The 18,198-nt window shown below is 37.0% G+C and overlaps 2 protein-coding genes across 3 annotated transcripts in view; both read left to right on the top strand.

Annotated features, from left to right (window-relative positions):
- LOC145664680 (organic cation transporter protein-like) overlaps positions 1-18,198 on the top strand; it is a 148,963-nt gene that overhangs the window by 41,044 nt on the left and 89,721 nt on the right. The window lies entirely within an intron of this gene.
- On the top strand, positions 13,871-17,092 carry LOC145664661 (uncharacterized). The gene has a single exon (XM_081731504.1). It carries the CDS (start codon positions 14,205-14,207, stop codon positions 15,444-15,446), a length of 1,242 nt encoding a protein of 413 aa, XP_081587630.1. The 5' UTR covers positions 13,871-14,204; the 3' UTR covers positions 15,447-17,092.

The following is an 18,198-nucleotide window of genomic DNA, read 5'->3' as shown; positions in this document are numbered from 1 at the left end:
CCCGTCTGCTTTCGGTGTTCCTCGGTGTCCTTCGTGTCGGCTTCTTATCTGCTAGGTTGTTTATAATCAATAGCACGTGTTGAATTGACACGTGTCTCTGTTGTGATGTGAGAATCCTTGCACCCCCACACTGGAAAAAAATAATCTGGAAGATTATTTTGAGAAAATACACAATTTTAATTAGTGAAAGATAACTTTACCACAACACTGACACACTTGAGATACTGTTTAGACATTAGAAAGCACTATAAACGCTATGATACACTAAGATCACTATGAAAAACTTCTTGTTAAATATACACATAATGGTAATGACATTGTAGTTCCGTCTTTACTAAGCAGGATCAAAAACAGTTTATCATTTCCCTCAAAGTGGGCAGAAGTCTCATTACTGTGATAAAAAAAATATCAGTTTATTAAGGATTGGTCACATCCGGTATGAGTAGTCTATATCGGTGGTCTCTCTTTCGTAGTATTAGTAGGCGCCAGTGAATTGAGTTTTCCTTATGATGAAGATATTTTTTAGCCAATAGGTTAAATTTTGTTTTGTAACGGGACTTATGAAAGGCGAGGAACAAATTAATTATTATTAGAACGAATGAAAGGAGAAGAATCGGTTTTGGAATTAGTAAATTTTTCTTTTAAAAAAAGAAAAAATAAAGAATGTGAATTTCTGGTCACTCTGTATATTATTATTAAGAGCATGAATTTATGAACATCCTGTATAAGGAGAAAAAATGACGTAATAAGCATTCATGTACGTTCGTATTGAAAAAGCGATGCTAGAAACTAGAAAGCATTATATTTCGACCTTGCAAGGATTAATGACTTTTGAAACTAAAAAGAAAAAATGTTGAAACACAAATGTCACGAAGTTGGATAACAGAATGAGATATAGTTTATAGTTGAAATAAAGAGGTGCGAATTTATGTCAGTGCATATCTCTCTTTTTTTCCGTTTCTTTTGGTGTTAGTTCCTCTTCTGTTCCTGGTAAGTACTAGGTATTTTGTTAAATTCTTCTTTTTAGATTTGTGTCTCTTTCTCCTTAATTTTGTCTTCCCTCTTTTTGGTCCTCGTAAAATGGTTTTAAACGGTCCACCGCAATTTCTTGAATTCTGTCCTTAAATTTAGGCGGTAATTCTACTCGATATAAATTTGAATTAATCTTCTCCAGGACGCGTGCCGAGCCGTAGTAGTAACTGTGAAGTGTTCGGGTAAACCTATTTTCCTTGTGAGATAATATACCAAAACAAGGTATCCTGGATTTTAAATTGTCTGTCTATGGCGCTTATCGTAAAACTGCTTTTGTCTGTTATACGCCTATTCCAGGTTGTTTCGTACTTTCTTCCTGATGGCCGCTAGTTTATCTCTGTCGATTTGTATATGTTGTTTTGATTCGAGTGTACATTCTGTCGGGATTCTAGGTTCGTAACCAAACAATAAGAATATTTAGTCCCTCCTTGTACGTACATATTGATACTAGAAATAACGTGCGGTTACCAATTTTTCCAATCCGTATGGTGTTCTTGTACGAAAAACTTGAGACAAATCTGTATGATTTTATTAGTTTTTTCTACTAACCCTATGGAAGCATGATTATATTCGGGTGAGTACTTATAGGCGAAATCGTACTTCTGCGCCAAATTTTGTAAACGAGTTGCTCCATTTACTGGGTGTCGGTCCCAATATAATGTAAAAGCTCCAAATTTGAGAATAATATCATGTTCCAAGATTTTTTCTATTTTTCCGCGTTTATGGCGTCTACTGTTTTTGCAATCATATATCGTGTGGCTACTAGTATGTACTTATTTCTTCCTTCTCTGCTTGGGAAGGACCCCAGCTCGTCATATATCCATCTTGTTGCTATCTCTTTCACCGGGTGATGTAATAGTTCGGCTTGTTTCTTTCGTGATAATTTCTTTAGACGTTGGCAATCTGCACACGTGCGTATCTTGTGAGCAAGATAGTTTTCATATATGGCATATAAAATTTCTTGATAGCGGTTTTGTATGTTTTTTTTAAAATCCAAAATGCGGATTGGTCGCCTTGCGGTGGAAGGTTATGAACCACAAATTGGCTAGGGACTTCGGTATGCATAAGAGATGTAGTAATCCATAATCAGTGTGGTTTTGTTTTCGATATAAGATGCCGTTTTTAAGACAAAAAAATCGTGCTGATCTGACTGTAGAGATCTTGTCTGGCTCCCTTCCCTCTAAAACGGAAATGATGTTTTTGTAATTTTCATCTTTGCGCTGCTCCCTTGTGACATTCGGTACAGGCTTGTTATTTCCTGCTTCTATGGTATTAACTTGAAGGCTATTTGATTTAAAAGCATAGTAGTCTTCTCTTTTTTCTTCGTTATCTTTTTCTTTTTACCCTTCTTTCTTAATATCTTGGGTTTGTTCGAGCCTACTGATTATATCTGCTGGGGTTTTGAACCAGGATAATATTGTATATCAAAATCGTAATCAGCAAAAAATTGCTTATATCTTGCATACTTCCCGACTTTGTCCAGCTGGGTTTTCATCGTCGCTATACACTTTGCGTCTACGTACAGGTTAAATTTTCTATTTAGTAGAAAGTAGCGAAATTTGCACAATGTGTATATGAGAGCGTACAACTCTTTTTGCCATATGCTAGCTTTCTCTTCACTCTTCGTTAGCCTCCTAGAACAATACGCAATCACCTTCTCAGTGTCAGTTTTTGGGTCATAGCAGACCAATATCCCCCCTATTTGAAATTTACTACTATCGCTATAGACAAGGATTTCTAGTGAATCGTCAAACTGAGCGAGTGATGGGGCGTTTAATATGTCTTTTATCAGTTGTTCGAAGAGAACGTCGTGATGCTCTGTCCATTTAAATTTGGATTTAGATTTACTAACTGCTGGAAAGGCTCAATTTTTAACGTAAAGTCTTTAATGTGGGCCCTAAGATATGAACACAGGCCGATAAAGCTTTTGAGAATCCGCTTTGTAGTCAGTGTCTTAAAGTTTCGTATCTTCTTAGCTATTTTTGGAGATATTTTAATGTATTCCCCACTAACAAGGTGTCCTAATACGTTAAGTTCCTCTTAGCCAATATGTGTCTTCTTGGGTGATGCCCAAAAATCGTGTTTCCTAAGCTTCTCGAATAATAATTCTAAATCCTGCAAGTGCTGTGGAAAATTATACGAACTAGTGACAAGGTTGTCGGCAAAACTTGTAATCCTATCTGATAGTCCTTCCAAAATCATTCTCATGGCTAAAGACAAGCTCTGACTAGACGTGCAATGGCCCATTGTGACTTTAAAAATTCGTATGATTTTCTACTATGATTGAGCTCGAAAGTCATATATTTACGGCTCTTAGGATGCAAAAAAATTGGAAGTAGGAATGCGAGAGATCGGCCGTTGTTATGAAAGTTTTCCCTTTTACAGAGTTTAGAACGTCCTCTTTTGATTGAAATGGCACTGATAAATACTTGGTGTAACTGTTACTCTTGTGCAGATTGAGAACTATCCGAAATTCCTTCGTATTAAGCTTCTTGAGCACAAGAAGTGGAGAAGAGAATTCATTATTGTCAGTAGGCCTGATTATGCTTGCCTAGATAAGGTCTTGAATCTGTTTATCTACCTGACTTCTGATATTTAATGAAATGCGTGGGGAGCGGTCGTGGAATACGGCAGACTTAGGAATTCTAATTTTATGAACGTATCTCCTAAAATATCCGATATCATCAGGGGCATATGCAAAAACGTCTCTATATTTAAATAACAAGTCATAGATTATCTGTTTTTGATTTCTTCCAGGTTGGGGTAACGTCAAACTCTTTATTTAAATGTGCTTTTGTGTATTTTAGACGTTCTTCCGTTTCTTCTTTTGTCTTAAATTGATATGCTTTTTCAAAAAAATCTGGTTCTTCTATGGCGTTAAAAGAAATTTCGTCCCCTTCCTCAAGAGCTGCCACTGGCGCATTCCTTTCTACAGTTACGCATTTGCCATTTGGATTTGAGATTAAAATTATCATTTTGCTTGTTTCTATCTTTTGATCGAGGGCATTTAACCTATACTTCTCGCATAATCCAGGAAGCAGTGATACATATATATATTATCTGTCAGCTATTGTTTGCTGTCCTGCTACTTGTATATATGTATGCGATCTTGGAGGCAAAGTTATTTGCTTAGTCACGTATAAACAATTGTGGTCTGTCTGCGATACTATCTGAGTCCTTAGAGCTGACAATGTATTCTCTGTGCTTTGAACTGGTAACTGCGGTTTCCTCGGTCGTTTAAAAAATGAGATTGTATTCTTGTTTAAATCGATGGTGGAATGCGAACGTTGGAGAAAGTCGATTCCTATAATTATTAACATTGTCTTGTCAATTACTCTAAAGTAATGAGTGAATGTTGTTTGACGTATTTTAAATTTTATTAATGCTATTTCGTTCAAATGAATGTTATTGCCTGAAATTCCTTTTATTATTGTCTGAAATGGAATTAAACTTGTCCCGGGGGAAAGGGTCTGTGCTGGCCAGAAGGAAACAGTACTTCCTGTATCAATTATCGCATTCTGAAGGCTTAATTTAGTTTTATTTTTAAATTCGACCTGTTATTTTCGTCCTATAATGCAATGTGTTCCCGTCTTTCTGCCAATTGTCTTGATTGTTTTTTATTACAGAAATTTCGTAGTTTTTGCCAGTTTCTCTTAGGTTTCCTCGTTCCGTGTGATGGTGACTGTCGACTTCCTTGTCAAGGGGCTGCCTTATGAGTTTTTTTGACGCTTGTAGCAAACATGTGCACCATGCCCCCGCTTCCTGCATATTGCGCACACCAAAATTTGATCTTCCGTGGGAGGAGCTTTTTGATTGTTCCGGGTTTTTGATTGTTTTTTCTTCCCATTATTATTGTTATTTTCTGTTTCCCTGGTTCCTATTCCTCGGATAGCTTTTATAATTCGTCTGGGCTATCACCAGCGACAATTCTGCCATTTTATTGGCCAAGGTAGAAAGGCCACTTTGTGGAGGATTTTGCTCTTGGTAGGGAACGGTCTTAGGTTCTTGACTAGAGATCTGAAATTCTTGAGGGCTGGGTTGAGGGATTGCCATGGAAGGATTACTTTGATGTTTATATACAAGTATATATCTGTTCATTGGTTGTGTAACAGGTTGCATCTGCACAGGATAGGTATGATGATATAACTGTTATCCTGGATATATTGACTTTGGTTCGGTTGGTAAACCATAGGATATATTCTGTGGGTTAGGTATATTATTCTGGCCGTATAACATATGTAATTTTTGTGATAGGTCTGCGTGTTCTCTTTTCCTTAAAAGGTCATTAGCGGCTTCAAGTGTGTTTAATTTATTCTGCAGCGCTTCTACCGTTGCAAACCTTTCTAGTGCAATCTTATGAAGGAAATCCCTTTGCAAACCCAAAGGTAAATGGTGGATCTTTTGTTCTTCATTCGCTTTCTGTAATAACTGCCTTATTGCTCGAAGTTTACGTAAAAAGCATGAGTCTATTGGCTCGTCCATTCCTCGTTGTACGTCGAACAATTCCTGTTCTGCTTTATACGATGGGACCTTTGGCCTACAGGTATAAAGCTATTAACTTAGATTTTAGATTGTTCTATATCATCGTATCAAATTGATTTTAATTTTTAAGCTGTAATACGAGATCTAGTGCCGTGTCTTGTAAATATATTGGTAGAATTTCCTTTTTTCTTAGCCGGTGACCATGCCTGCATTGCTGCCATATGGTACAATAGCATTAAAAAACCTGTCCAGATCCTCGTGCACGTGTCCCGCATACTTCGTTAAATGTGGCATATTAAAAGATAAATTAGGTGCACCCTCTGTCATATTCATATTATTCTCTCCTGATCTGTACGTCCGTTTACCTGACCTATGTTTCCGGCATAAATCGCACTCAGGAAAGGTAAGAAGAGAGGGAGGGAGGGAGGGATTGTGTAAAATTTAGTTGAATTATGATACTAACCTCGTCAGTGTTTATATGAAAAGTTAAGAAGAAGAGCGCCCCGTACAAAACTCCGGTGGCTACACCATGTAATGTTTGGTAGAGTCAAATGATAGACCGGGTATCTTTTCCCCTTCACCAAGTTTTATTACAAAAATATGATAAATACAAGTGTCTCTAATTCAATGCAGCGGCGGCTGCTGAGGGGGAGCCAATGTGCCATGGCACTGCCACAAATAATACAAAAAAAATAATATAAATAATATTTGCATCTTACTAAATAACAAACTTTTTAATTTTATGCACAATACTTTCCTTGCAACGTCATCATTGCTCACGAGAAGCAGGTTTGAGTCGCGCTCAGTGGTTGAATGCGCTCAGAATTACTCGCGCGCTAGCAGTACATATAGGCCTACATGTATCTCTACTCTGTTCGTGCCAAGTATCAGCGTGCTCTCCCGGTTGTTCTAAAAATGGTTTGTGCGCATGCTCGTTAGCTGGAGACCAGGAGGAAAGTACGGAGAAATAACTAGCGTTTTGTGCCACGATCGAAGGTGGCTCGAAGCGGGAGATTTGTTTCGTCTTATATTTTGATGCTCTAGGAAAGGGAGCTCTGTTTTGGAGTTAAGTCGCCTGGAATTCTAACACGTGACTCCTGATTCAATTGTTCCTATTGCAGTGTTTCCAAACTAGTTACTTATTTCATATCAATATGTACCATCTAGATTTGACCCTCCCAAAAATCGATTTGGAGTTTAATTCATTATTGTGTTGTCAACGCAGGTATGATTCCCCCCTAATTGAAACATAAACGCATTGTGCGCCTGAGTGTTTGTGGTGTTGAACGTGGTGTGTGTATGTAACTTGTAAATTATATATTTTTGCGAAGTTTTGATGCTATGTATTTAAGTATAGTGCTGTTTTCTTCTTTCTCTATATTTGTAACTACTTTCCGTGAAACCAGAGCAATACATTACGATGAATGCGGCAAGTAATTTACTGAAATATCCATTTTCGTCCCTATCATGTGACGACAAACTGTTAAAAATTTAGGAAATGCAATGCCTAATTTAAAATTGTGTGTTAAGCAAGTGATCCATAATAAGGAAAGATTGCATCAATTTAACATAAACATATATTTGAAAAACAGTTTGAATTTGTGGTTCGGCCATTCCATCGTAACGGGTGTTACATTTGGACGAATAGAAATTGTTATAGAAATGTCCTTACTGGGTCAAGATATATCAAACTGCCTCGAAACATCACCGTTTGTCTGTGTATTTTAGTAAACACTTAATTTATTACATATACATGATACCACAACTCAGTGAGAGTGAAAAATGTGGCGTAACGGGTGTTACAGCAATTGGACATGCACTTTCAGATGCATGCAAAGTTAAGCCAAACTCTGCGAATGTCCAGATCAGAATTTGTTTCCAATTATGTGTGCACTTTTCTGAAAGTATGATGTTGTGAATATTAGAATCAGAAATTCCATAAGTGTAACGGCTTTTATTTTAAAAAATGTTCAATACCGTAACGGGTGTTACACAAATTGTAACGGGTGTTACACAGTGCGAATGAAGTTAAACCAACTTCACTTTTAATGAACATATTATGTAAAGAACAAAATATTACAATGTTAATTGATAAAAAATACATATGCAGTACAGTGTAGGAAATAAAACACAAAATAATAAACATATAAATCAGAAGAATGTAGGAAGTTTCAGTATTAAATATGTAGGTCTGTTGATACACTGATCATAAACAAAAGTCTATTTTTCTTATGCTTCAGTGACATTAACTCTGGAACTAAACTGCTACAACTTTGTTATTCTTTAATTTTCATAATCGGATTTGGCAGTTTACCAATCACGTCATGAAAATAAATTATATTGTGCCGTGCTGGGAAAATCAGCGCCCGGGGCAAGAGTATACAATGGCGCTCCCGTACATATTAGTCAGGTCGACAGACCAGCCGCGAAGCGACTATGGTTTCTTGGGGCAAACCATAAGAAACTTTTCCAAAATGAACCTGCTTTTCTTTGATTTCGAGGATTTTTTATTACTTTTTTCCTTCCATTTTATATACCATATGTGCACATGCATTTTCCTAATATGAGTAACATTATAGGACCAATTCTAAAACAGGACGAGGATTTAAGTGCATACTAATTTGTACTGATATGTGAAATATTTTTTTCTCTTTTTTTCTTTCCTTTTCTTTTCCTACCGAATTTTTGCCCCCTTACTTTGGCGCCCGGGGCCGTCGTCCCGCTAAACCCCCCTTACGGCACGTCACTAGTATACTTTCTAAACTTCGGTGTAGTTCGAATTTCTTTTCGCCACAAGATTTCAAGAACATAACTCTAATATCAAAATTTTCATCCGAAAATCCTTGACGGATTCCAACTTGACGATAATCTTTGTTACTTATTTCATCTTTCATTGCCAGCAAGACAACATTCCAACACAAACATCTTTCCGCAAAGGGCTGATCACAACTTCATTCGGAGTCTGCGTACACATCATTGTAGTGTAGGGTTTTTCTGGTTTCTTAATGTAAATCTGTCGCGCTGCAGCCTCTAATGATTTGCTAAACGAAGACTTCCAAAGCAGCGTATTGGGCTTCTGATAAAGAAGTAGACTTCTGGTATGTAATGAGTACTCAATTAAAATACGGCACTTTTATGCTATTTAATCACTACCCTGAGTATGCGACTTAACGGGGGAATGAGAGGGAGTCCTCCATCGTACGATCTCCTAGATATTATATTCTCTGGAGTGCATTTCATCACCTCCGGTATAATGTCCCTTAATTTCGCCCACTGCTCATCCTTACCATAATTTATGTCTTCAGAAGAGGACCCTCTATAACTTTACTAACTTCAAATTCCCTATTTAGAGCCTTAGAGCTAGCCTAAGTGCACAAAATATCACTTTTAAACCAAGCTAACAATTCACGTGTAACACCCGTTACATTGGCAATGTAACACCCGTTACGCAGTTTTTGCCTATTAAATTATAAATATAATGATATTTATTTTCTTGTTGTATTGCCCATGTGCTCATTTTTACTTTTGCAAAAGATAGACTACTTCTGACGTTTAGTACAAGTTGTATAGAAAAAAATACATCTTTTTTGTAACGGGCCTTACATAATTACATTGGTACCAAAAGTAGTCAAATAGTTGACTACTTAATATACTAACAGCTTTAAAACTTCTGAGCTTCAGTTCCTAAGGTGTACGTGCTTGTCTACATCGCAGTGTAACTGAATCAAATGCTTACCATGTGTTGTTTAGGGGTGTCCAATATTGTTGGTAAATTCTCCCTTCGACTGGCTTCGTACAGCATAGAATTTCAATCGCTCAAAATGACTAAAAATTAAAACGTTTTAACAAGAAATCGATCTGCATAGTAAATTTTGAACCTTTCTGGTCATTTTTATATAAATAACGAGCAAAATATATTTAAAACAATTTTCTGTCCTTAGGCTCATATTTACGTGGAATGGCCGGGTTGTGATGTAGCCAATGCTTTATCTTGTTTTCCGTGTGTGTTGTTTGGGGGGGGGACAAAATCTGCTTTATGTTTATAATGAGTTTACTATAGGCACATACAAATTTATTCTAAGTAACTATCTATCTATCATATATATATATATATATATATATATATATATATATATATATATATATATATATATATAATGTGTGTGTGTGTGTGTGTGTGTGTGTTACTGTAATAAAATAATGTTATTTATGCCTTTACATGTATTTTTTTTACGGATATGCGCTTTTTTATTGTGTACGTTTTGGCACTACCATATCATATACTTACGAGCCGCCACTGATTCAATGTCTCTTCCTCAATGACCAAGTGAAGGAATACTAAATGTTTTGCCGGGTGACCCTTCCACTCATGGCATTTTCCAGAACACTTCGGCAGGTTGTAGGTTATATTCGGATTATAAGATTAAGATGGGATCCTCAGTCCAGTGCGACATAGGGTAGGGAAGAGGTGCTCCTAGTCCACAGCGATATAGAAAGGTAAAGGTTAGGCGATCAGTTGGTCGACTGATTCTGGGTCCCTCGGTGGTCCTCCTTTTATTTGTCCTCTTCGGGTCCTTCCGAGAGGTCCGTCTGCCTTCGGTGTTCCTCGGTGTCCTTCGTGTCGGCTTCTTATCTGCTAGGTTGTTTATAATCAATAGCACGTGTTGAATTGACACGTGTGTCTGTTGTGATGTGAGGATCCTTGCAATATAAACTATTCTAAGTAGAAAAATCTAACTCAGTTCCAAAATCATAAATTAAAATGTCCCTTACTATCCCTTCTATGTTTATACATATAAGTACATGTATATGTCCAGTGGCGGATCCAGGATATGATCAAGGGAGGGGCTAAACCATAATTTGTCGTTTTATCCAGTGTGAAGCAGAATTGAAGCCCATTTTATCCAGTGTAAACCTGAGCGTCAAGGGGGGCTATAGCCCCTTAGCCCCCCCTTGGATCCGCCCTTGTATATGTCTATAAAAAGAAGAAAAGAAAAAGAAAAATATTTTAACACTGAGTTCCTTTTTTTTATTTTATAAATTGAAGAACGTATTCTCGAGTCTCATCTCTAAAAATAAAATTTCCTATTAGTGGCTTGTACGTCCCACATAGATAAGAAAATGTACATAGGTCGGATAAAAAATAGTGGTGATACTCGTCTCGTAGATGATGTCAGTTTGGCTACGTACATATAATTTGAAGTACTCACCAACTATCTCTATAAAAATTGTTGCGGAAGTACCACAGGATTCTGAAACTGGGATATTTGGATAGAGCATATACTAGTTTCTAAGTGAAATCTTGATCCCACTACTATAGGTTCTGTAGTGTTGGAGCTATGGACCTATAAAGTTCATTTTTTCATGGTTTCGGCAACCTATAATTCCGAAGTGACGGATTTCTGTACCTAGGTTAACCTATACTTTTTGTCTTATCTTTGAGTCAGAAATCACCTCTCAAATGTTGTCGAATTTTTTAAAACATCTTGTATTTTTCCTTGTATGTATACGTAGAGAAGTTTTGCAAAATAAATTAATTTATTTTATAAAATATTCCCATCTAAAGTATCCGGGTATGAAAAAAAAGTTGAAAAGTTGAAATCCGTTCTTAAAATTCCCTGATTTTTTCAGGTTTTTAAAGCTTTTCATGAAATTCCAGGACTTTTCCAGTTTTCCTAGATTTTCCAGGTCGGTGGGAACCCTTTGGTACCTAGCATAACCAAGACAGAGTTCATCATGAGAATGTAATCTATTTGTCTTGTTTAAAAAAAAAAAAAAAAAAAAAAAACTTCCTACTGAATACGTACGTATGCTCTCAAGACGAAAATAGTATTAATTCATACATACAATAACGTGGAAGTATATATTTAGAAAGCAATACTGCATTTCAACAATAGTATAAATTACCCAAGTTTATTTTATTAGTAGTCGCTATTTTTTATTTGTATTATCTTGTTTGTTTGATTGGCATTTAGCGTTATTTTCCAGTACCGACGTATTATGAGATGTGAACCTACATCTGGCGAGATTTGGTAAAATACAAACCACCATCATGTATTCAAATGTCTAAGCTCCCCACCAACAATCGCACCCGGACCATCTGCATCAAAGGTGCACTGCACGCAACAGTGGTGCCCACCTCCCATATGTCCATGACGCACCCCCCCCCCCAATTGTCTATCCGTAGGTGTTCTTCCATGAAAAAATATTCTTTTCGATTAAATTTTACACCCCCTCTAACATATTTATACAGATTTTTACCCCCCCCCCAATATTTCAATGACGCAGTTTGCGTCATAGCTCCCCCTTTGTGGGCATCCCTGGCACGCAAGCTACTTTTCAAGTTTGCCCCAACCGGGACCAGTGATGCAAGTAGGCTAGTTTGTCGCCTGGGGCAATAACTTTCGCCTTAGAGCCCCCTTCCCCCGCTCGTGACCAACCAAACAAAAATGCTCCTCGACTACACCTCATATTGGCATCACACAATAATTCTCCTATTCCATTTTTCTTCAACTGGTAAAGCTTGATTCCGAAAGTGCAGTGCATAAGTTAATTTTTAGTACAATATAAAACCCCAAAGTAATTAGTATTTGATTGCCAAATAATTTGAGGGTAGCATGCTTGACATATCATAATAACTGCAAATTACAATGTTTTTTTTTTTTTTTTTTTTTTGAATTATATCGGGATGTGCATATGTGTAGAATGAATGTGTAGAATGAACAGTTTGATGCTTTAGAATAGAATATTAAATTATGACAAACAGTCAAGCTGTTGTCTCGAGTATTATACTCACACATTTTACAAATCTCTTAAATCGATGTAAGTTAAATGAAAACATAAAAGGCTGGAACTAAAATTTAATTTTGCGGGCTCTTTGATTGCAAAGATTTTTATAATGTCCTCAAAAGTTAGCTTTGAAGCTAACTTAAGCCCTATGGACATGATCCTAAGCTTGGTGAGTGGTTGTTGTTCTGTTAAGTTTCTGAGGTCTCTTTTTATGATCTTTAGTTTGCTAAAACTCCTTTCCTTGCCTTATAGTGAAAATAAATATTTGCCCAGTTTTCCGCCCCCAATTCGGCGCCCACGGCACAAGCTCCGTTTGCCCCCCTTAGTTACGTCACTGACTAGGATCTGGGACATGTGCCTCGACGGTCTTAAATTCATAGCAACATCATTGCCTGGTCACTGACAGAACACGATGCATAACTACAGCGCCCGAAGCAGCAAAGCACCACGTGTTCAAATTCCACACAAAAAATGGTAGAGATTTCCTCATGTTGCGCAACACCTGAGATTTCCTTTTCTTCTCCTCCTCCTCCTTCCTTCTTTCTTTCTTTCATGCTTCCATCAGCGTTGCCAGGTGTATGGTCTTGACCAAACAGATAATACGGTAATTGGTCTCGTATGGTTCACGCTCAGATCCCTTGCCCGTACGTATTGTGTACTGTCTTACTGAAATTTTGTAGGAATATTTTGTTATTAGGCACTTCTGTCATGTTTTCTATCACCCAATGACTACACGTCCACAAGTCACCACAACCTGTTGTATGTTGCTTTGTGCTCTGATTTTCCGTCTCTTTGTTTAGCAAAATTAATGTAGATAATGAAAGTGCAAAACCGAAAAGTGCAAAACCGGCATTGTGTAAGATAGTGGATCCATACGTGGTAGTTTGACACCAATCCAAAATAAATTAAACTACATGACGAGTTTAAACACGAAGTTGCATTCATTAGACTGATTTTATTGCTTGATTTTGAGTTTAGCGTCTCTTTTAGCAGCGAGGCTATATGAGAAGTGGATCTAGTTATTAACGTGGAATCCGAAGCACATGAGCTCCCACCGGGAATCAAACCCGGGTCTCCCACGGCAAAGGCGCGTACGCTAACCGCTTAGCCACGAACGAGTTCTTGCATTCAATAGAAAGAGACGACATTCGTGTGGAGGATGAAGCTGATAACTTCAGTTTTGATGATTGACAAATCTGTAAGGTTCTTTATTTATTTATTTGTTTTATTTTACTTAATTTATTTTATTATTTATTTATTTTTGTTATTTCACCATGCTGCAGACTCCATTAATATGCTATTTAAAAGTAATTGTCATAATGCTTGATTATTTTTACTATTTTAAGTTACATAATTTCACAGCAATACAAATAAACATGGCTGAATACAGTTAAAACAAAAAGTTTGTTTTAAAAGTAAAGTATTTCCATAAGAAATTTTACTGTATATTCCTCCGGAGGATAAAACGGACGATTCCTATCTTGCGTACGGTTTTCGCGTTTCGTGAATCTGGCAACGCTGTGCTTCTTGGAGTGAATGTTTCGTCTTCCATCCGCTGTGTATTTCACAACACTGCGAAATAAAAATTCAGCACAGTTCAGAGCTATTCATGACATCTACGTCATTTCGGTACGAAAACTTTTCTTTTTTAATCCATGATTTGCGAACAAGTTAGAATCAATTGTGATTCAGCTAAGACAAGTTGCCATCTTAACAGTTTAGAATACAGTCTTCTAACAAAAGACTTTTTTTTAAAAATGTTCTTTCGCTTATTTTCGATGTGTTCGTTAAGCTCCACTGATCTACAGACTAGAAATGTTTGGTGATTAGTGAGTTGTACGTAGAAGTCCGGTGTTCATCGAACAAAGATAACATTCGTACGGTAACATCTGCCAACAAATATGAGTTCAGAAGACTTGCTGCACCTCGTAAACCACAACGACATCTTGACAGCGTTAAAGACATTCGTGGAAAACGACCAAGTGTCCGTGCACAAGATCCATGTGACTAAAGGTACAGACGAAACCGAAGTATTTTCATCGATTATATTACGTGTGGTTGTTGATTTTGATCAAAACGGGAAACTTGAATCGAAAAATTTTGTAGTGAAAAGACTACCAGTGAATGAAGTGCAACGAAAAGTGATATCTGAAACAAACATATTCTCTAGGGAAGTGTTCTATTATAAAGTGGTCGTTCCGAGACTGAAAAAGTACCTGAAATCACCCTTCCCTGTACCTGAGTGTTATTTCACGCAAAACGATAAGACAAATGGCGTACTGGTCCTTGAAGATCTTAAAAATTTAGGTTACAGTGCTTTAGAAATGGAGACTAATGTTTCTGTGGAACTCTGCAAAGTTATAATGAGGGAACTGTCCAAGTTACATGTGACAAGTGTCGCGTTAGAAAAAGAAGCAGGTAAAAGTCTAATTAAATTGTTTCCGATTTATAAGAAAGACGTTTTCTTTGTATGGAGCTCTCTACGGCCAATGCTTAATGAGTGCAGTAAATTCATTGTTGGTTTGTCTGAGAGCATACCAAAATATAAACATGCTTCTTCGCTTCTTAGAGATAAATTAAGTACGTTATGGGACCAACTTCGTGATATTCTGACGCCAAGAAATGAACAAACGAATGTTCTGTGTCATGGTGAATGTGTGACTAACAATATGATGGTTCTATTTGACAGTAATGGTCAACCATGTGATGTAAATTTTATCGATCTACAATTAGTGCGATATACGTCACCTTACACAGATATATCACATTTTCTGTACTTAAGTACTACCAAAGATGTTCGTGAAAAGTACTTGGATGAAATATTAAGCACATACATGGAATCGTACAACAAGTATGCAAAAGAGTGTGGTGTTTCAATCGATCCGTTGGCGATTGATCAAGTGAAACATGATTATAATTCATTGCGTGCGTTTGGTATTATAATGCAGGCAGTTTGGAAGCCATTCATGAATCTGAAAAATGAGACGTCGTCGAAAAGAAATGATGATGTCGGAAAACCTAATGTTGTCTGTGGTGACAAAATAACTGTAGCAAAAGTGAAATATTCCGTAGATGAAGAGTTTCGTAATGTAATGGATGACATAATCGAAAGTATGTGTGATATGTATGGAATTCAAATCTAATGTGTCACATTTTTTTTTTCTTGTGTTTACTATATCGTTGATCAGAACTTGAATTGTGTATTGACATTGCCCTTCCTTTCATGGAATGTTCGCGAGTTATGTTACTGAAAAGTAATACTACCACTGAGCCACAGTGCCCCTCCGCTGCGACTTGCTCTAAATGACGCCTTTGATTTTTACAGTATTTATGTTATATCGTATGTTTGTTGTTATAGTGCAGATTCATGAACTTGTGTGATGGATAATTATGAATTATATGGATGAACAAAAATATTCTCTATGCTCCGCAGTAGTTTTCCTAAACTAGCCCAACGTCGTACTTTCTTTCATCGTGAATGTGGGTTCCAACCAGTACTTGTGAGTGTGGCCTTCATCGTCAATACAAATGTATCTATATTTAGAGCAACATGCCTTTTTTTTTTTTTTCGAAAACTTAAAATCTGCTTTGCTTTAAAAATATTATATTTTAATTTCCTTTAAAAACAATTTTTAACGGCCTTTGCTGGTTTGATAGTGGGTTACATTCTTCCTTAGATGAAAATTTGACGGAATTTACTGTACTTCCAATTTTTTTTTTCAGTCCTTAAGTATTGAAAGTTCCGAAGAAACGGTTTGAAATCACCGTTAAGAGAAAATAACGCTGTATTTACATTAAAAAAAAAAAAGAAAATCAAAAAACCAAGGGCAACGATTTCTCTGTAACTTTGGGGGGGGGGGTGCATTCATAAATAAATACATTCAACAATAAAAATGCATGTTAAAAAATCATATTCATAAAAATACATGGGAGCCCACATGAGCTTTGGGAGGCCCGGGCCCCCCAGGATCGGCGCCCTTGCAAAAGACAAAAATAGTACTAGTAGACATCAAAATAATTAGTAGACCTATAGGCTTACTTACACAGAGTAATAGTGACCAGCAGGGGCGCACCAACGGATGTCCATCGGGTCCGGACCTCCAAAATTTCATAACTCGATCAACATTTGTTGACTTTCTTAACAGAACTATACTTGTTTAACAAAAAAAGAAAAAATTGATGTAGACTAATTTTGATTTTACGCTTCACCTGTACTGTTTCTTTTCTTATAAAAACGTTAATCAATAATTACTTATCCTCTTTTTGAGTGCACAATAAGGACAGACTCAATATTACATAGACATATTAGACCCCTCCCCCAGCTGCAAACATTTCTGAGTGTTGCGCCTAGTAACCTGCTATGTCAAGAATCCACTCTAAACCAAATTTAAATAGTACAATTTACATGCTGATCTCCTACACAAGGAATCTTCAAGGAGTCACTTGCGGCCCGCGGGCCATGTGTTGAACACCCCTGCCTACACCAACATTGAACTATGCACTATATGCTAGTGTACAGTAACCGCATTTTTAAAGTTTGAAAAAAAAAAGTAAGGAGTTTGAAGAAATGATTTTCTTGATCATCTCGAGTTAAAGGTTTGTTCCAGCAGGAAAGCTGTATGAGTCGTGGATCTACAGTTTACCGTAGGATCCGAATTACATGTACTCCCAACGGGAATCGAATCCAGGTAACCTTCGTCCAAAGAGCGTATGCAAACAATGTAGCCAAGAGAGTATATCATGAAGGTATGTATCATGTATTTGTCTAGCGTTGAAGATTTTTCCTCGAACATGTGTTATATGTTCTCAAGACTCAAGTAGTATTTATCCATAAAGAAAATTAACATCTTGGGACATGGTAGTTCAGTGGTAGAACGCTCACCTCTCATACGAGGGGTCTTTGTTCAATCAGAGATGGTCTGAGCTTGTGGTGGACAATATCGTGTCCGTCCGTTTCCTCCCACATTTTCATTAAATCAATTCTTTCATAGTTGTTTGCTTTGATTGATCATCTGTCTCCCTTAAGAGTCTTCATCCCGGCGAAATTAAAATACCGCTAATTTTACAGTAATTATGTGATATCTTCAAATAGATAAAAGATAATCGAAATGTGGAACAAGAGCGCCCTAGACAATATCATTTTGCGTGAGATACCGTTATCACGACTCACTTATCTGCTTTCGATTTCGAGCCATTTTGAAAATCGGCATTTATTTTCGCGTTTCTAAACAGCTGAAAACATAAAGCCACTAGGTGACTTGTGATAACGGTATTTCACGCAAAATAATATTGTCTAGGGCGCTCTTGTTTCACGTTTCAATTATCTTTTATCTATTTCAAGATATCACATAATTACTGTAAAATTAGCGGTATTTTAATTTCGCCGGGATGAAGACTCTTAACCTAGAGGGCATAATCGTCGGACGTTGACTACCACTTTTTTATGTGAACATTCTTTTATATGTACAACAAGAGCTGGATTTAGATTTGGTTGGGCCCTAAGCTACTGAAGATAATGAGGCCCTTTATGCGTCCAGATAAAGGTAGGGCCCTTATATACAAAAATGAAGAAACCAGTGATATTTTAGGAAGCAAGCTAGCAGAAGGGGCCACATTACTTACATCATAGTGGCCTACACAAACGAAGCACTGTTGCTATATGTAAGTTTTATTTTTATGTTTCTTATATTTTGGAAATGTGCATTCAATTTTTTTCCTTTAATTTTTGGGGCCCCCAAGAGTGTGGGGCCCTAAGCTATAGCTTCTTTAGCTTATACGTAAATCCGGCACTGTGTACGGCCCCTTTAATGTGGGATATTCGTAACATCTGTACACAGTTTTGGAAACTAAACACAGTCTCCTGGTCACATCTGACCCGATGGGAGAACAACATGT

Source organism: Thermobia domestica, chromosome 1, assembly GCF_964235325.1.
Source record: "Thermobia domestica chromosome 1, izTheDome1.hap1.1, whole genome shotgun sequence".
In the NCBI taxonomy this organism is placed as follows: Eukaryota; Metazoa; Arthropoda; class Insecta; order Zygentoma; family Lepismatidae; genus Thermobia; species Thermobia domestica.
This window is presented reverse-complemented; position numbering and strand designations above follow the sequence as displayed.